The following is a 21,112-nucleotide window of genomic DNA, read 5'->3' on the forward strand; positions in this document are numbered from 1 at the left end:
GGAAATCTGGAAATAATAACGCTGGCCAGGAACACTTTTGGCTGTGAGGGAAGCTTCCGGATCCTGGCAGCGACAGGGATGAGACACAGAGGAAATGGGGCCAGACAAATCTGAACCTGAATTTTTCCAAGTGTCTATAGGTCAATGCAGTTAGATCCAGCCAGGCAAGGCACAGCTACCCCGTCATGTCCCCACTGCTCAGCAAACACTTCCACAGGGTGACCCCCAGAGCAGGTGAAGGAGAGCTTCTGCGGGGGGTGGGGGGGGGGAGTGCTGCACAGAGGCCTGGAAAGCCTGGGCCTTAAAATGATGGAGTGAGGGAGCTAAACGCTTCCAAAAAATACATGTATAATAATGAGAGCTGTGACCAGCTGGGATGCATTTCGGCAAAACCCATCTTTTCAGCATGCATGTTGGACAAAAATAACAATGGGAACCAGATGAAAAAGTTCCACCCGGGAAAATATGTCCCCCGAATTCTTCACTTCCCACAAAACATCCCTAATTAGTGACAAGGCCGCTTCCCGGGAGCCGGGCGGGAATATTTGCGTTTGATTATTTTGGCAGGATATGACAACAAATGGGAGGATTACGGAGTGCTTGGAAGGCTGGGACGGAGTTCATTCCACCGCCGAGACTGGAGCAGCCTGGACGGGTGCCACGCCATAGCCGCTTTATTGTCCCATTTATGGATTTATGGCTTTTGGAGCTGGCCTGCATCTCAAGGCCAGAGAAATGTGGATCCTACCTGCGACGAGGACAAACAGATGCCAGCAGGGATTTCCAGACTGCGCTGGAATTCTTGGCTATAATTTTCCCCCATGTTCTGCAGACTCTCAAAAAGAACATGTTATTTTTTTATTTATTATTTTTAAAGCTTGCTCCGACTTGATTTAATGTAATAATCCCCCTTTTCTTCTTTTCCTTCTCAAGCCTCCCCTTCCAGCATCCCCCCCCCCACCGCTAGTTATCGTAAACCACCGCCAAACCCCAGAGAGGCACACAGTGTAGTCAAATGAAGTATAAAGCAATCATATTTCCTGATTAAAAATATAATGCCATCGACTCCCCTTGGCCAGCTGCCTGGATTATTAATGCATAGATGGTATTATGTTCCCATTATAGAGGAGTGTAGAGGCTGTTCTCCCTGGCAGACTCCGCAACTCTCCGCCTACCTGCTCTCTGAAGCAGAGCACTCATCAGCAGCTGACCACTTCAGCCGTCTCTTCCCCTCCCCAGCTTCCACTGAGTTCTCTGCTGACTAAACTAAACGGCCATATTAACATTTAAAGACTTCTATCTGCAAAGCGACTTAAAATGACTCTGTTCTCTACCTTGCACTCAATTCAGCAGAGCCCCTGTGGTAAACTGTATGTGCAGCGAAACCTTCACTGCAGTGCACCATTATTTAAATGTCAGCATTTCATCCTGAAAAGCGAATATGCATGGCTTGCTTTGCACTGTGGAGTTTGTTATGGATGAGAGTTAATACTGGCAGCGCTGTAATTAAGGTTTGTATCAATGCTGTTCATGTTTTCTGGAAGGCACACTGACAAGAGCCATTTTTAAGCGAGCGTCAGATTGTTGACACCTTTTAGTGACTGACATGCCTGCCACTGCTAATTGCGCACATCTGCAGAACAAAGAGAGTGGCAAATGACATCACACAGCATAATACATATCTTCCAATTCCTTTTCAACCGAATAATGATAATTAAATGGAAACATGGAACGATTTCATATTAGCGCCGTCTCTGTCTTTTATGATTCCAATTCTATTCTGCAAGGTTTGATAGCACTGAATCTGCAGAGGCCTGGCCAGTATCCCCTCCATGTGAGTGTGTCCGCCCGTCTGGCTAAGGCTGGGGTCGGCAGAGGGGTGAGGGAAGGGTGAGGCCGCGGGTCAGGAATGCCAAGGTTATGCAGCGGGTCACAGCCACGGCAGGAGGTTTGGCAGCCCTGGGGAAAGTCTGCTTTCCTCTCTCCCCTGGCGGCAGCCACACAGCCGCGCTGCCAAACGGTCAGTCTCCAAGGAGATGCACCCGCTCGCACGGCGCACAGGAAAAACATAAACCGCCGGTTCCTTTGGTCTCCCCATCTGTTGGTTTTGGCTCAGATGTCTGGTCCAAGAGCAGCAATCTGGGCTTCTACTCATAAACAAGCTTGTAATGTTGCCAGTCCATGTTTCATATTACTCTTCTATTACCAGGCACTGCTCCTGCTATGATATGTTTTCAGGCCTGTTGCTGGGGGGAAAAGCTGGGATTTGGTTGGTGGTGTGGAAGTTACTAATGTTACTCCCCAATTGTCAAATGTTTCTTTCCCATGTCAGGCTTACTGCTGGTGTGCACGCTCTCTAAGCTTTTCCTCTGCCATACAAATAAAGTCGCCGACATCCTCAAAAGTAAACTTTAATATAATTAGTGTTAGTATTAGTAGTATTTGTCTTAGTAGTAGTGGTAGTATTAGTTTCAGTATTAGTGTTAGTATTTTGTATCCTTAGCTAAAAGGGTTTAACCATTCTGTCATTCAAAAAACAAACAAACAAGCACTCATGCACTTTACCATTTCTAAGTTCCAAAGTTGTCTCAAGAGTTTTGTCAGTAGTCAGTGGGGCACCAATCAGCCACAGTTTCTGACACTTCTGAGATTTCCATTGGCACACGTTAAAAAACATGAGCCTTCACACTAGGAGAGAAGCAACGGTTTCCAATGCAGAGACAGAGCAAAGTAAACAGCTGCCTCCTTCAATTTGTGAAAAGAACAACAAGGATTCAGGTCATGTCATGCTATGACAACCGACACTTATGGTGTTTTTTTAATTTTTGCTAATTCAGTACTACTTTGTGACTAGGTGGATTTCCAGAGGTTGCACTTAATTCTGTTCAAACACAGCAAAGCACGTTTACTCTAGATGAAGAACTGCAAGATCAGAAATGATTACAGAAGTATCGAGCCTTTCTGTGGGGGAGTGTCAATCAATCTATGGACACACAGCAGACTGTGACATACACAGGCAGACACAAACAAACACACACAGGGATGTGTGAAAGGGTATTTTTTTTTTTTTTTTTTTTACCTTTTTATACATTTCACGGAAAAAAACAGGATGCCAATAGCAAAGTCAAGGGCAAGAGATGTGATGAAAGACAGACACCCACTGTGAGAAAAGGGGGAATAGCGATCTGTCTCTCTCACCTAGTCTCCGGTCACAGAACTAACTGTAGGAAGCCCATATTCTCGACTAATAGGAACACAATCAGGTGGATCTATCATCTGAAAGATCCCATCCATTCTGTCTCGGTTTAGCATTCTATTTGTTCCATCTTCTACACAAATTCAATCAAGTTCCATTCCTGGCAAAACCAAGCGACTGCATGTAATCACCTGTGTAGAACCAAAGCAAATTCATTAAATGTGTTATGGAGTGACTTCATTTGAGAACCTCAGTTAAGAGTACATTCTGGGAGGAACAGGACAAGGAGATCCATTTATGAAGCTCTCTATGATCATTCCTGCTCCAGCAGGGTCGTCCCTGTACAGAGAGCAAGCGTACCAGGAGATAAAACTGTGGATCTCCCTGTGGACCAAATACCGTATGATTCTCCCTAACTGCAAAAATGCCTTGTATTTCTAATTGGACCTCAAAATTACTGAATTTTTAATTAAATCTTGAAATAAACCTGAAGGAAAGGTTTTAATATGAAATCCCAAAACTACTTCAGTATACATGGCTTTTAAACAGAAAAATTGTTTACCACAATGGCTTTCAGCACTTGGTGCCATGCTGAGTTGTTATATTGGAATAACCCAATCTTTCTGTTTTCTCTCACCGTAGAGTGATATACTGGCCATTGACAGTTCATAGGGAGGCAATGGTTATGTCTGTGATGTTTCACCACTAACTAATACATTATGTGGGTGAAGATCACACATTGATGTTCATCAGTTCATAGCCTTTTGCCACCATTGAAGTGAAAGTAAGACTGTGTGTTTTATATCCTACAGGGCAGACAATCACCATTTGGCTGTTACACATGGGGATTGTTTTCATGCTTCCTTCACACCCCCCCCAGGGCAAATTTCCCCAAATCATCTGCAAGAATAAGCATCACAAGAGTGGTCTAGAGACCTCAACATCCAGCAGTCTCTAAGAAATGGACGAGGCTGAAAGGCCAATCTGGTTAAACACTTTCACCTGCAACCGGGCGATTAAAAGAGACGGACAGTGTAAAGAGCATTATTGATAGGACTTACCTGCAACACATGGTGCAATCATGGTGGACGGCGCAGCAGGAATGGCAGCACATGAAAGGAAGAGGGAAGGAGAAAAGAGGAGAAAATGTGTTTAGAGGAGAACTGCACAGGGATGCAGGCACATTTGTTTTCAGTGATGGCTTGACTCGTGTTTGACTCTGCACTCAGAACCCATCCTAAGGTTTCTTCCAAGAAGGGGAGCTCACAGAGGGGCTGTAGGGGATGCTGATCTATGGCTTGGGGGGAGTGATTAGTTAGATGACTGGGTGCTGAGTGTGCAGGACATGAATCCAGATCCTGCCACTCAGCGGTCTGTCCCTTCGCGAAATTGACAACATATGCCGGAGCTAGGAAAAACAAATCCTGAAATTAAGGACCATCTGATACAGTACGACGCGCTGCCTCCGTAGCCCCGCTCTGTAAACTGCCATTGAGATAAGCGTTGGACGGAACACAGATGGAAAAATAATAATCAGTTGTGGCCCTAATTTCCTGCAGTTTCCTGCTGGCTGTAAATCAGTTTCTGTCTGACGACAGTTGGTTTTCGTACTGCACAGTTCTCTGAGCCCTGTGATTATTCAAAACAAGCTTGAGCAAGCAAAAGACCCTAAGAAATTAAATGAACCGAGCATAACATTAGCTAAATACTGTAAGTAAAAGGGCATGAAATGCATCCCAGTTTGGGGTGGACCAGTTTCTGATGAATAAACATGCTGTTTGTCACAAGAGTAATATATAGTAAGTGGGTCAAGTTCTGTATTTTATCTCTGCTATAATCAATCCTACTCCAGTCTGTGATAATAAAGATCCCAGTTTTCCCAGGTAAACAATAATGAGAAAAGAAACCATTGGCAATGAGAAGTAAATTCTTCCTTAATCAATTATTTAAGGCCTGACTAAATCAATAAACACAGTGTATCACTGCACTCCAGGAGTGAATCTGGGATAGAAACATAAAACAGAAAGCAAAGTTATGCAAGAAGCTTTATTATTTTTACTATTTTTAGTTTTATTATTTTACAGATGAACTCTGCAACTGCATACATACACACACACACATACACACACACACTGGACTGTGTTTGTCTGGGACCTACAGGCATACATATAAACACACATGCACACAGAAACAAGACAGGCAAAAATGCATATAGATGCATATACACAAACAACAACACATACATGCACATGCTTACATGCAATCACACAAGCATCATGCACTCACACATTCACACACGCATAAAAACATGCCTGTAGACACACACACCCTAACAGACAAAATCACACACACAGACAGAAAAATTCATACACAGACACACACATGCATACAAACACATTCACACTCACAGACAAATTCACACACCACACACACGCACATGAATACATTCACACTCACAGACAAATTCACACACCACACACACGCACATGAATACAAACACACTCACAGACAAATTCACACACCACACACACACACACACACACACACACACACACACAACTGCTTTTGTACTCAGGTATGAGCTGAACCTCTCCCTCTCAGTGGATCAGATGGAGAGTGAACGGGTTGTGCTTTGTTCGGAGATGCAGTCCCTGAGGAAGTGAGAGGAAGTGCCACCTTCACTGACAAAGCTGTGTCTGGCTCCTGTCTAACGCGGAGACAGTGCCTGAGGAAACAGGCAGTATCACCAACATACATCTGCCGGGTGGACAGCTGTCCGCACAGACACTCTCTGCCTCTCAGAGTAGCACATGGCCAATAGCAAATACAGCACCTCAATCCAATAGGTTTAGAAAGACTTCAGGACTAGTTTAGTGCACATCTGAATGTTAACATTCAGAAGTTCTCTCACACCTTGGGAATATCCAGTCATCAATACATCAAATAAAACCTAATGAAAACTGTCAACATGAACTGTCAGACAATCCAACGTAAACCATCTACTGCATATCTCAGCAGTGTTACTCACTGATCAGACTGCCCCCCCATTTGCCCTTTGCACAAATCACACCATAGTACTCTGCTGGCACTTGCCCACACGCTTTAGCAAAACAGCTTCCATGCTTTCTGATGCAAGTCCATGGAGCTGGTAAGAGAGCTATACTGCCTACTATATACTTAGATTGTACAAAAATGGTGACATGTATTCTATGTATCACATATGATATGATATTCTCTGTCAGTTAAAAGCACATCCAATATATATAACAATATCTTCTTTCACCAATATTGTAAAACTGTGCCCAATAATAAATAATTTGACAATGCAATTAACCTGCCGTTAAGCATGCATCTTTACTGTGCTTAGCAAATAAACCACTGAATATGCACATATTCAGATCAATGTTTCCACTTTAATTAAATTAAATATGCCACAAAAAATGTGACTCTGAGCCACTGTTCCTGTGTTATACACTAGCAGATCAACTGCTAGTTTCATAACTCTCATGTCTCAGTCTGGGCATTATGATCTTGACAAAGTGGACCATTTGCACATGGCTGCCAAAGGACACCAATCACAGCTGTGGTTACATTTTTACAAGGAGCACATTTTGCATCAGGAAGCAAACTGAAAGAAATGGCTAGCATGTTGTATAAGACATGGATAACATGACTGACATCAGACCCAAAGCTGGATTCTACTGGGCACCTGGGATGCTGACTAATTATTATATGTGACTTTGCAGGCAAATCTAACAATGCCTTAATGGGTGTCACTCACTGTAAGGAATCACAGCACCCAGCATTGGCACTTTAAGCTTCAGAGGGAAGGCTGTGATTGGGAATTTAATCATGGCAAGGTCACACAGTAGTTACACATCCACACACCTGGGATAGTACAGATGTGGAAATGATCTGGTTAAATTTATTCCGGATGAAGGCTGGCAGCTTCTGGGGTTCCAGTTCCCACCACCATTAATAGTCGACTAACTCAAACCACTGAGGTAATTAACAGCGAGGGAGACACAGGCATGACACAAGATGTGAAAGCATAGGTTTTTTTTGCTTTCTTACCTTTTGTTAATCGGTTATATTGTAGAATTAATCCTTTTTGCCTTCAAAGTCCTGCCATTGCTACAGTGAGTGTTCTTGTTAAAGGGGTTTAGGTTATATAAGGAATCTTCACAATACTAATTTCAGAGAAGCCTGAAGCATGAGAGCAGCCTAAAATTATCCCGTTTTAATTGTCATTTTTTGGCATGTTGCTTTGACGATCCCCTTGGTGAAACTGAGCACTTCTGGGTAATGATGGCTCTTGTGAAATGTGTGAGATTGCCGAAGGAGATCGTGATAAAGAAATCACGGCATGTAGGTGTGGCTCTGCACTTGCTTTTGAAAGCTGCAGCTGCTTATACAACCAGTGGAAACAGTTTATGATTAAGGAGCCACTGTTTATAGGCAGGAAATAATTTAAGTCTCATATATGAATAATGACAATATATCAATACACTTCTGTATAAACATTTTCCATAGACTTCTCAATTACATCATAAACATTACAGACTGGAGTATTTAGTCTGCAGATACTATCACAGTAATGAAAACATCAGAAAACCAAAGAGAATTCCACCATGATACGCTCTTGTTAACCTACTGCAGGCAAATACACCAATAAGAAATTTTGGGCTTTGGCAGAAACTCCTAACTGCACTGGCCACACAAAAACATATGATTCTAAATTATTGTTCCTTTTTTTTAAGAAGCATATGGCCATTAAATATGTGATTGTGGGAAAGGTCATATTTCGTTTTGGTCTGAAGATTCTTGTTCATTTCACCAGATGGATTCTTTCTGTCCTCAGAGAACGTAACTGGATGGAATGAAATTAAAACTGACAGAGAAACATTAAAAAAGATGCTAGTTTCATTGGGGGAGGTTGTGGTAGGTTGCTCAATTTGCTGGGAAACAGTAATGCATGTTAAAATCATGCTACACATAAAATTCATGAAATGTTTCATTGATCCAGCACTGCACAAGCTTACTCCCTTGATTGTATGGCTGCCACAACACAGCCAAGCACCTGTCCTATTTCTGCAGGCATTTTAAATCTACCTCATGCCTGACCAGAGGAAATTAAAACTGCAATGTCCAAATAATGCTTGAAGGCCTTTTGCCATGCCATTCAACTGAACCAGCTTCATTAGATGTCCCTCTACTCACTGGGCCTGATCATTTATTGACTTCATGGAAGGAGTATTTCACCCACGTGGTTTTACATACAGCTGTCTCATCAATCTCCATGGCACCACTAATGCTGCTCGCCCGTTAATCTTGTTGTAAATTCAACAGCCTCACCCTGTTTTCTCTCTGCCCGTCTGAATAATTTAAAGGTGTTCTCAAGATTCCTCAATTCCAGGTAACAAACCTGCTCACCGTCGCTCCCCCCGACACGCAGCTGTGTGTCTCATAAATATTTCAGGTCACTGTGTTCTTGAGAATTGTGTAACATCAATGAATTTTGGCACACATTGGTATAAACTCTGTAAACATACACAGTGTTACAAAAATACTATGATATATATATATATATATATATTTGTTTACCAATTGGAGGTAAGAGCAGAGTTGAATCACATTTCACAGGGGAAAAAGAATTTTTCCCCCCAGAAAGTCTATCTTTACAGGCAATTTCCCAGCAGGACATGGATCTGTGACATGTGAGCAGAAACATGGACACATCAGTGCAGGTTCTTGCTTGTATCCAATTAAATCCATGATATGTCACATAGAACACAACTCATGTAAGAGTGCTGTTGAGACCTGAAATTTTATTTATATATATATATATATATATATATATATATATATAAAGAGAGAGAGACCACACTGTTTCTGTCCTGTCCTGTAATTTCTGTACTTCATAATAAGCAGACCCAAAACCAAAATATGTAATGCTTTCACAAAGATGATGACATTACATTTTGGAAAAAAAAGGAAAGAACCTCACCATATAAAATAAGTGTCAACCTTAACACTGCTGGTCAGACTGTCCCAGAAGTATGAAAGAGTTATGCTAGCGTTTGGGCTTCCTCAATTCAGTATGAATTTAGATTGTTTTCCATATTGATTCCTTTGTCCATCTGCAGCTCTGAGGAAAAGTAGCAAGAAACAAAAGCTATGTAAAACAAGAAATGTTAACTCTCAACAGGAAATGCAGGCTGCCTCCGGGGTGGAATGATTGCTTGGGTAAGCTCTTTTTCATGTCAAAGTTGTCAGAATACAGAGAAAAGAACAGAAGCTGTGTGACGCTATGCTAGTGCCTTGGTAGGGGGCAGCTCTCCCTTGGGGAAGCATCTCAGCTCACGCTCCCGAGAGCGGCAGAGGGAAAGCAAAGCAGCGCTGCCGACCAGCTTCTCCGATCACGGCAGGTGGACATGAAAGATCACTGCGCCCGCGCTCAGAGACCAACCGTCAAGAGCGCAACCCGTGTAGAACACAAATAACAACAGATGTAGGACTGTGATCGTCTGGTTCGTTTCTGTCTCTCTTGCTTACACACACATACACACGCACGTGCACACACATGCAGACACACAGGTATGGATATGAAATTTGGGTATTAGTATTAATAAAAAAAAAAAATTAAATATAGGGATAATGCTTCATTGGTCTTTCATGCATATATCTGGCAGTAAAATAACTGATCACTCTTTTCAAGGATTTCAAAGAAATTACTAGGATTGCAAGGATGTGAACTACTTTGCTCAGAGGTGGAGATAAGATCACAAACATAAAATAAGCATCTGGTTCAGTATGTTAAGCATTGTTTAATGGCTCATAATTGTATTTTATAAAAACAGCTTATCTTTGCACCCTCACTATGGCCCATGTGTTCTGTGAGCATATTATTGAGCCATCACTGTAAACAACCTATGTCTGGTCACCATCATACAATTAGGTCTTTGAATATAAAAACATTCAGTTCAAGTCAGTTTTTTCTACCTATGAGATAGCCCACAGCTTATAACTTACTACTAATAATGATGCTTTGTTGTCTGACCTCAGTGTACTTCCAAATATGCAATACCCTTAAAACTGAAGGAACTCCGTTTCAATCAATCTGACGCAGGAGAACTTAATGCCACTTCCTCTGCATGCACTCTTGGTGTCTAGGCAGGCGCTTGTCAAATCTAATGAAATATATATATCGCTTAAGATAATTTCCTCCCTAAAGTATTAAAATGGCACTTTATAACACAGATACACTCAATCAGACTCCATGGGGCTTTACATATTCCTCACATTTACTGGGATAACAGAAAGCTTTTCATCTTCTGTGGCAAAACTGTCATACACGAGATGTTCCATGCATTTTATTTTATCCTACTGCTGTGGAAGCACACGTTGTAACATGCCAGCACACCCCCCACCCCCCACCCCCCCAAAAGAAAAATGTCTATCTCTGAGAAAGTCACTCAGAGAGATTGCAGAAATTCTCTCCAGAGAAATGGTCACATGTTCTTTGGCAGATGAGCATTCCATAATTGCAAGGGAGACACTTGAACCAGTTCTAGTGGCAGACAAAAAATGGGACCGCTGTGTAAATTGCAAGGGCTACATGGACAATTACAAAGAAAGAGGTACAAGAAAGTGACACATTTTTTTAAAAGCCTGTGACCTGGGTTAATACAGCACCATTGCTAATTTAAAGGCCCAAGGGGTTGTTTTACTGTGTCAAAAATAACCCCCTACAAAGTGACTGATTGGACATACAGTACCAAGGAGTTCTAAATCTCCCCTGTAAAGCCAATTTGATTAGCTGGGCAACCAATTGAATACTTTCCTTGAGACTTTTTATATATATTTCTATACATTTATATTAAATATAAATACATTAAAATTAAAATTAATTTCAAGTTAGTTGCATATTCATATTAAAGTATGATTTCACTGTAAACTATCATTTTAATGTAAACTAATAATGTTTTAGAGAGCAGCCCTGGCTCCCCAGTAAATCTGTATATTTTGCTTACTGAAAACCTTCTGCTATTACCATGTTTCTATAAATATAAATATATCTTAAGTTGCCACTGTCACTGTTTAGACAGGATTCACTGAGTGTGTTTCTAAACCTTAGAAAAGGAAATGGCTTGTAGTGCCACACATAATAAATCTGTGGGAAAAACCATGACAAAGGCAAAATCAAGTCAAAATAATGCTTTGATCCCAATCCTCTGCAGGAATGGCACATTGCAGAGAATGTGATATGTAATACAAGTCAAATGCAAGACGGAAACAGCATGTAAAAAGGTCTCCAAGTTCAGCTCTAGCCATAAAGAGCATGAAGCTGGTTTACAGATGGAGGAGGAAATGTCCGGCTCATATATATATGAAGCGCCCTGACTGTAATTTGGAACAGGATCATGGAGTCTGCAAACAATCTCGGGTGGGAATTCCAAAGGCAACACAAGGAATTCTAATTACAGCAGTCTCTTGTGAAGAATGTGATACGTATCGGTCTCGGCCTTGCAGTATCTGTGTCTGAGGGGCTGCCAAAACCTAAGGTAGGGAAAACCCAGTGACTTTGTAACATCCATCTTCCAATCTACCAATGATGCCTAACAATCTCTGAGAGGTCGCTGGGAAATAACCGCCTCTCACTCAATCGTGAGTTCCCCACATTTCGACATCTTTGTTCTCAAGAGAGTGGTGATATGCCTCTCAGAAGCTGAGCAATAAAGAACCTCTAAGGTTTCAACATTAGGACATTACATATGATGAACACTGGCTGTAGAATGAGGCATGACTGCCTTAACTTAAACCTTGCAGAGTGTTACCCAACTGTACAAACAAGCAAAAAAGAACTATAGCAGAAACTATAAGTAGATATAAACCTGTAACTTGTCGAAAGCTCAATACCGAACAAATGATTGAAAAATAAAAACAGCCTGTGTCAGGAACAAGTAGTATTTATTTAACATGAACAGAGGCCTTCTGCACAGAGACTGCTTAAAGCAGATGGCTTTGGCAGGCAGAGAACGCAAGTGAACAAGAAGGATCTAAACTTACTGAAGTTTCAGCGGTGCACGCAACCTTCCTGAAAATTTAAAGACTCCATATCGTTTCTATAAAATTTGTGTCAAATTGAGTGTATGCTAACTGAACATATCATCAGGCTCATCTTTATAAACCTAGAGGGTTTGGTGTTCTGTGGTTCGCACACACAGTAATGAGCTGGTTATGATGACGCAGGCCTTAAACAGCCTTTTCTTTATTTTATCACCAGATGTCATTCTAGTTTTCAGGCTGTTCACTTTGCACTAGGACAACAAAAGAACAGTCAAATTGTTTTCTTCCCTTTTTTACAAGCAGAGAAATAACTTGAGGCTAGCGCACTTTGTTTGAGAGTAAAACACATAGACAAGCAGAATCTTAAAACCATTCATCAATCACACTTCTTAAACCGTCTGGCAAAGAGAGCCATCTTTAGAATGAAAACATGTCAAGCCAATTAGAAAGCTTCTTAATCGGACAGTAACTTAAATTAAGCCTCCAATTATATTCACTTCACAAAGTCAGTTACAGAAAAATAACGAACTCATGGCAATTAATAGCAAACCTAATTGATACTGTTTATTTGTAAAATGCAACAAGAAATTAAACAGATCTTTTCTTCCTGAAAAATGGTAAAAGGTGGTCAAAATGCAATGGTGCAGGTTTACCAGTTTTTGTTTTTTCATTTATGTATTATAACAAATTGGGTCAGTTGATAACCAATTCTCTTAGAATGGTGACTTGGGAATTAGTTAGTCAATTAATCAGGGGCATTATTAGGTGGCCAAACTGGAAAAGCTTGTCTGGGCCAGTACCCAGCTAACTTCCTACTCTTAGTGATAGGAAAAGGCCATGGCATCTTTAATATCCAAAGAGAGTCAGGACCTTGCTTTAACATCTCACTCAAAAGACAGCATCTCCTACAGCACAGTGTCCCCATCTCAGCACAGGGGAATTGTTTTCATGTAAGGTCCAGAGGGAAGACTGCCCTCTACTGGCCCACCAACACCACTTCCAGCAGCAACCTGAACTTCCCAAAAGGTTGCCTATCCAAGTACTAAACAAGTGCAACCCTGCTTAGCTTCTCAGTTAAGAAAGAGCTACAGTGTGGAGTGGCTGCTGTTATTTTCAACCATTATGGTGGTTGCAGCTCAAATATAAAATGCAGCCACTACTGCCTTCAGACTTTAGGCCTTCATGTGTGACAGCTGTCAGTTGATGGATTGGTTGCAATGGACAGGTTGGATTTGATATTTTGCTATTATATTGAATAGAGCTGTAAATCGACTTGAAATGAATGTTGCATAAGATGAAATATTCAGATCATTGCAAGTGGAGGTAGGTGGACCACAAGGGCTTCAAAAGTCATTATCTTTTGTGTCAAGAAGCAAAAGTTAATGCTAAATATATTATCCATCCTACGAGGGATGAAAGGATCAAAAAATGAAAGGTTACAGAGTTCTGCCAAAGTGATTTGGACTCCCAAGAATATTGGCATTTGTGCATGCCAGATAGTCATTTGCAACTCTGCAACACTTTGTCATCACTGTGATTTAAATAGGGCAACACATCAAACCCTCCACTCATTTCTGTTGTAAATAAACCGTCTCTTTAATACTTGTCTCTTGAGCTCTGTTTCAAGATAAGGCAGACCATTAAATGAGCAAGAAACACAAACTTTTTTACTAACTGTCAAGGTCAGGCAGCAAATATACCGTATGCAGCTGGATGGCAGACTCATTTCTCAAGGATGCTCCTGAAGAGGAATCCAAAGGTCAGTCATTAACCATGCCACAAGAATACCACACACTAATATCACCTCCCTTTCCTCTGCTTGTAGAGATGCAGATGCCCCCTGCTAAATACCCAGCTGTTGAAAAACATATATTTAGACAAAATCTAAAAAATATATCTAAAAAAATTCTAAAAAATATATATGTATTTCTATATAATTGGTAAAAAAGTGCTACACTATGTACAACAACCAAAGCAATTATAAGCACATACATAATGCTTCAAATGATAACATTTGAAACGTTACAGTGCTACAGCATACATATTGTGCCCAACAATGACCCATGAGAGTAACAAAATCTCACAGCGCACTAATATACACACAGAAAATTACAAAAAAGCTTATTGTCTTCTGCCTGTAGTTTCATATTAGTGGATTGATCAAACAGATTCAACTCAATGTGGTTTTAGTAATAAGCTCAGCAGTTCAGGTACAGTCTGAACTGAAGGAGTACCTCTCTGCAAGGGTGGAGGGAAAACTTTAGCACCTTTTCCATGACAAAGCCGCTCGCCGGCTGAGGCTACAGATTAATGAGAGAGGTGTGAATGGACACATGGAGAGAGTGCTGGGGGAAGAGGGCGGCAGAACAATAAATAGCTCGAAACACGCTGGCGGGCAGGAGGACTCAAATCAATTAGCCCAGGGACTGCAGGGCGGATGACACTCCCTTTCAACCGAAATCTGGGCTGACGGACAGTTAAACCGGACCGGACTTGGGGATCACCCAGCTGGAACCTTCCAGAGGCCAACTGCCCGTCGCCGGGAGACAGGATGCGTGATGAGGAAGGATGCCATGCACCACAGAGATTAGCTGGATTAAGTGACTCCTCTGGTTTTTAATCATAGTTGTTGGTTTAAAAAATATAATGGGAACAGCTAATAGATTATTTATTTCCAGCAGGTAGCGGAATGAAAGTGTATGCCATGGGAAGTCTTCACAAATCTCCCCGCTCTGCCACTCAAAATAGACATGGGGCTGTAATGATATAAGGCCATATAGTGCAGGCCACTGAGTATTGTTGCGTGATGGTGAGGCGGCTGAATCCAGCACACCTTACAATGTGCCCTCATACCATCGTCAGTGGAAACCGTGCACTCAGCGGAGGAAAGAGAGAACTTCTCACTGAAAGGAGTCCACGCTCATTTCTCTCAAATCCTGTCTGTAGCACTCCTTTCGTCCTCACGAAGGCCCCGCAAGTGAATATCCCCCAGACTCTAATGTAGGGAATAATAAACATTCATCCCTTTCAGTGATGCAGCGTTTCTCTCACTCCTTTCATTCTCCCCGTTGACAGCCGCAGAACACAATCAATTTTCTGTTGGATTTGGATATGCGCAATCTGGTGAAAAAGAAGCGCAGGGAGAGCAGGGTGAAAGAAAGGCTGTCATAAAGTGACAGAGTGGATGAATTTAAGCCTTCAAGATAGCTCCCAAAAAATGGAGACATTGTCAGCTAAGATGGCTAAGAGCCAAACCCTCGCTAAATCCTGACACTAAGACGCTGTCAAGCTGCCCAGACGAGTACAGAGAGAGGTTTCTTTTGACACAGAGTCCAAGGGAAATGTTTGACCCATAATAGACATGGTCTATATGTACTGTGATGGACCCCAGAACACTCTTGAAAAGTTCCAAAGATTACAGAAGCTGTTGCAATAGGACAATATGAGTGCTTGATGCTACATTAACTGAGGTTATGCCACATCCTGATACATATATGGGACATACAAATGTAAATAATCTCTGTGGATAGGTGAACTTGCACTCCTCCCGTCAGAATGTTGGACTAAAATATGCTTTGGTTTTGACTGGCTAGCAAAACACTTTCAAAATGTGTTTAAAATACTACTGTAAAGCTTTTTGTACCTCCTGCCCTGACTACTAGACAAACCTTGCTTCCCCTGAATACGCCATGATAAACGATGGTTTTTGGATCTCTACCCTAGTAAATACATTCTAGCATAATCACATGTTGCAATTTGTAAACCGTGAATGTACACAGCTTTACATAACAAAAATCATTAAATCACTATCAAATTAAATACCTAAAACATTCGGTTGACACTTGGTGACTAAATGCCCCATTAATAAGTTTGGGATAATTCACACGAGCAGTCTACACCATGTTAGATTAATGTTGCTTATGACTGGACTGAACACAGACAGACTTCTCTTGTATCTTCTTGTATCTTTGTATATTCACAAAAGGATGTGCTGTTTTTGAAAGTAATTTTTTTTTCAAGGGATGAAGCAAGCAGCTCCAAATTTTTTTCATCAAACCTCCAAGGTGAGAGGCAGATTTTTTCTTCTGTCTTAAGTCTGTGGATAAGAATTGCAAGAAAAAGAAGAAAGCATGTCACTGATACTAGGTAAACAGATACAACACACACTAGTGTTATTTTATTTTCTGGCTTAGTGGTATCTGTCTAAAAACAACAGCAGATGATGCAGAGCCAATAAAATTATATCTGCCGCTGCTTGTAGTTGGAGCTGCAGGATTTTCTGATTGGATGACTGAATCTCAAAACATCTTGTCCACAAATTTAAAACAGGTGATTCCTAAATGCCAACAGATGCACTCTTCTCTTTGCAAGCCAATGGTCAGACAGACGCTGAAATACTTGCATCTGTTTACCATTTATAGTCATTTATACAGAAAATAGTTTATCGAAACATGGCTCGAACTTGGGACTGCATCAAACGACATTCTTTGCCAGGGATATATAGCATTTCATCTTAATCATCAGCCTCTGTCAACATTGCTCTAGCCAGAGGCTACAGAGCTTTTTGATGTGCCCTAGCTTATTGCATCCAAGGGCATTGTGTGTACAGCATTAGTTCCCTGAAGAAGTCAGTCAACAAAACACTTTCAAAAACTCCAAGACTAATTTTTTCTGTTCTCTAATGACATTCCATTTTTTCTTTTACCTCAGCTAAAAATGTGTCTTTGTGAATGCACCAAAACCCCATTGTCTGCTGGAATCTCAGTTGTCTTGTTTAAATCAGAGCACATTTCAAAAGTTCCCCTCCCTCCCTGCCGTCCCCACTGCTGCCCCCACTGCTGCCCACGGTAAGCTACGTCAGCGATCCCAACTTTTGCCCTGTGGCAAACTGATCAGTGGCAGCCCTCCTCTTTTATCAGATGACATCAGAGTAAGACTCCAGAAGCATTACACGCTGTCCTGAAGCATTACATGCCCTCACAGCACCATCCGCCCCCCCCCCCCTGCCTCCCCATACATTCAGCTGCTCCCCGAGGGGATTGACTTGGTGACATTTAAATTTTGGTTAACGAGCAAGTCTCATTTCGCCATAGCAACCTGCGTAAATGGATGGACTGTTGGGTTCAGGGGGAATAAGTCACCAAGAAGCCACACTGTTGTCACTCTTCGAGCAAGCCCAGCTCCCATCCTCAATTTGCAGTGAGCAGGCCACTGCTCTGACCAGCCTACGGGCATGATTAGGCCATATCGCAGAACCCATCCCCTGAGGCCTTGTGTCCATTGCTCCATTTGGCAGAGTCTCAAGATCAAATTATAACTACACAAGTGCTTGAGGGTGCATAAAGTTAGGTCAAACCAGGCACTGTGCTCGTGTGTCTTGTCTGCGTAGCAGATATGTCTGCGTGAGGCACTGTAAACTCAACGGGAAAATGCAACATAAAATCACGTTTCTTATTTTATCATCCTCTCCTAGACACAAGAAGGCAGAGACACATGCTGTCAGCGTGTACGTGGTGTTGAGATGAAAGAAGAAAAAAAAAAAGATACATTTCAGAATAACCACACCGAATTCAAGTTGAATTGAGCTGAAAATCATGGCAAGGTAAACACAACAAGCCATGCAAACACTGTTTGAATCTCTAGGGTGTTGCTCAAAAAATGAGCAAACAAACAAATCTATTTCAGTGCTTAAGCTACTGGGAAATCCTGCTCACCGGGACTTGCTTTCATTAATTGCGGTGTGGAATTAGGGAATGAAGAGATAAAAAGCGCTGCTCTGTGCAGCTGCGGAGAGCAGTGCTCTGTTTCTTTCTTACAGTAATTGCACAGTTTGAGCCCTCTTGCACTTCACTCTCAGGACTAGGAACGTGTCCTAATCCATTTTTAGCCACTATCATACTCCAAAGTGTTCCGTTCAATTGGAAACGCAATTATCAATCTCCTTTCTGTACAGATTTCCTGTTTCTCTGGGTGTCTGAAACATATGCTGTCATAGCAGAGGGTTATAAAAGAGCGGACTTATTACAACAGGCACCCTGTGGTCCACTGAAGAGGGTCGCAGGGAGGGCACTGAAGTATATTTACTTTTAATCAGTATTCAAAGGAGAATAAGACCACATGTGTATTACTGATAATATGGGCAGTCAGCTCACCGCTGGAGTATACCGGAATCTCAAACATCGTCTTTCTCAGATATATACGTTTCATGTGTGTGTCCTACTTTTTTTTTTATCTGAAGGAAACAGTACCATGGGGGCAATAGTCAATAAAATGCAATCCATAGTCATCCAAAGAGAAAGCTGATCTTAAACAACATTACTGTACATTTTACCAGACATTCAATGATTCCACTGCACTCAAAACTCAGGGAGCTCATAACAGTATCATACAATACTAAAACCACACTGTCAAAAGTATTGTGTGTGGTGCTTAGGGAATGAAAATTTTCAATAGCAAAATGAGCCTTGCAGTGATCACAGATGAGAATATCAGCACAGTACCAACTGGGGATGAGGAAAATCTATGAAAATCAATAACGGAATCACGAGTGAAAAACTAATAACACAGTAGCATAATGCAACATTGATTGAATGTACTCTATTACTATCCATTACTACCAACAGATAAAATGCCTTTGAGGCTCAATTCTACATGCCCCTGGCATTTATTGCAATCAAAATCCTACAATCCACAGGATTAACTAGGTTGACAGAAATCAACTGATTATGAGATTGTCATAATCACAAAGTTAATGCTATCAGTCTCAGCATTAAGGAGCTGTTATTTTGTCACACTAGAAACATGAGGACAGGTCGTACCAAGGATGCACTAGACTGTTGAATCTCTCAGTAATGATAATACAATTTTGGACATTTTGACAAAATACCCCTTTTTAAGGGGGAGATTTTTTTTTTGCATGTTTTGATTTGACAATACAGCTGCTGCACCTCCCTGCCAGCATTCATTTTCCCTCTTGCAGGCTGATGAGCGCCTGGTGAGAGAGAGGGCTGGTTCACAGAGCCGAGGCGCCCCACTGAAACTAAATAAATATATTCAAGATTTCAGAAAAATGTTCTGGCTTAAATGCATTAAATAACCAAGGCTTTTCAGACTGAAAAGCTCCGTGATGATGACTTTGGAGCGGGGAGCAGATCATGGCGGGAGCGCGGTTTCACAAATGCTCTCTGTGTCGCCTGGCATGGTGGGCGATTCTCTCCGCTCTCGTTATGAAAGTCAATACCGCTACATGAACGACCATAAAGTAAAATGCATCTTCCACCGCCACTGCTAGGTGATTGATTTGACATTTCTAATACAGTCAGAGAGCAGAGTTAAGGGATTATTGATCTGCTTCAGCATAAAGGGAAATAAAAGAAAACCAAAAACGCTGCTAATGGGGAAGTTGTTTATTCCATGCCGAATTAGGAAATGCACAGCTGTGGTAAACCTATGAAATGCGATTGCATATGAAACATTAAAAATAATCACCTCATTGAAAGTACACAAGGGGTTAGAATAAAAAGCAGGAAAGAGCACAACTGAAGTCTTTTCTATCACTTGTGACAATTACATTATTTTTTCACACACCCCAAGTGGATTATGGATCATTATTTTCAATTATAACTGTGCTTCTGGGGGACATCTTGAAGCAGGGGACTCTAAAATGGGACATTAGTTTAATATCTGCTAGCTAGAGTATAAGAACATAAGGGAACCTGACAGAAATCTTAGCTTAGGAGGGGGCCGCTGCGAAGTACACAAGCACAAATTGCTGACAGCCGATAAGTTCTGATCCAAAGAAGTTTATAGCACTAGGCAGTCACTGAATGGTTCCCTTGTGGATCAAGAAACCTCAGGGCTGCTTGAAATACCATTTCAGAACTGATTCAACTAATCAAAATAACCCAGGGCACCATGGGATTTCCGAAACTGAACGATTTAACAGAAGGCTTTTTCATTAAAGGCACTCGGTAAATGGAAATGGGACTGCGCCATTCTCTCTGACATTCCTCCATTATTCATGGTTTGGCATGGGACACTTTTAGTTAAGCGGCGGGAACAGTGCAACAGCAATGGGAGAAAAAAAAAAGTCCAGTTTTTAACATTCCCTGACTGAAGCTGATTCACTGATTCACTCCTCCTCTGTGCGCAGTGTCCTAGACCTGCCACCGTCCCTGGCTGACTGTGGAGATGGCAGAGTGTTGCGGATTTGACTCCTCCCCTATCTCAGTGTGTGGGTGTTGACCTCATTACAGCAGTGAGCAGCAGTTTGAACCCACAGCCAGTATACATAGGATCCCAGACAGGGAGGGGTAAGGAGGCTGTCCTCTTTTTTTTTTTTTTGTTTCTGACAAGAGAACGGGGGCATTGGTGGTAGAAGGGGAGGGTTGAAAAAATACACTAAATGAAACAATCAGTCTTGTCAGAAGACACTTCACAGGAGAGAACTTGATGTTACGATAGGCCATATCTCATCCCCTGTCTACTCGCAGCAGTTGCTGTGAAAGTCCAAAGCTTGCCGCCTAAATGTGGATGCTACTATTAACGCCACTCCCGAGACTCCGCGCCCAGCGGCAAACAGAAATGTAGAATCAATAAAGTGACACTTGGGTTGTAGAACAGCACACAGGCTCCCTCCAGTCTGGCTGTGAACTCTGATGGTGACATTTTCTTCATTCTTCCTGCTCTGTGTCTCTGTTGCAGGTCTCTGAGTTCATTTACCGGGGTCAGTCTGCTTTGGGAGGTTAAAGTCATGTTATACTGTGTCAGCGGTTTAGAATCTCACTCTCTGGATGAATCTTTATTCCGCATTATGAAAGCTATTAATTAGAATTTGACAATTTATAT

At 41.7% G+C, this 21,112-nt stretch overlaps 1 protein-coding gene across 1 annotated transcript in view; it reads right to left on the bottom strand.

Annotated features, from left to right (window-relative positions):
* Nucleotides 1-4,205: 4,205 nt before the first annotated feature.
* LOC118789823 (ADP-ribose glycohydrolase MACROD2-like) overlaps nt 4,206-21,112 on the bottom strand; it is a 271,812-nt gene continuing 254,905 nt past the window's right edge. Inside the window, exon 6 of the mRNA XM_036546484.1 lies at nt 4,206-4,257. Coding sequence (XP_036402377.1) covers nt 4,241-4,257 — 17 coding nt within the window. The 3' untranslated portion in view covers nt 4,206-4,240. The remainder of the gene's footprint in view (nt 4,258-21,112) is intronic.

Source organism: Megalops cyprinoides, chromosome 15, assembly GCF_013368585.1.
Source record: "Megalops cyprinoides isolate fMegCyp1 chromosome 15, fMegCyp1.pri, whole genome shotgun sequence".
Classification (NCBI taxonomy): domain Eukaryota; kingdom Metazoa; phylum Chordata; class Actinopteri; order Elopiformes; family Megalopidae; genus Megalops; species Megalops cyprinoides.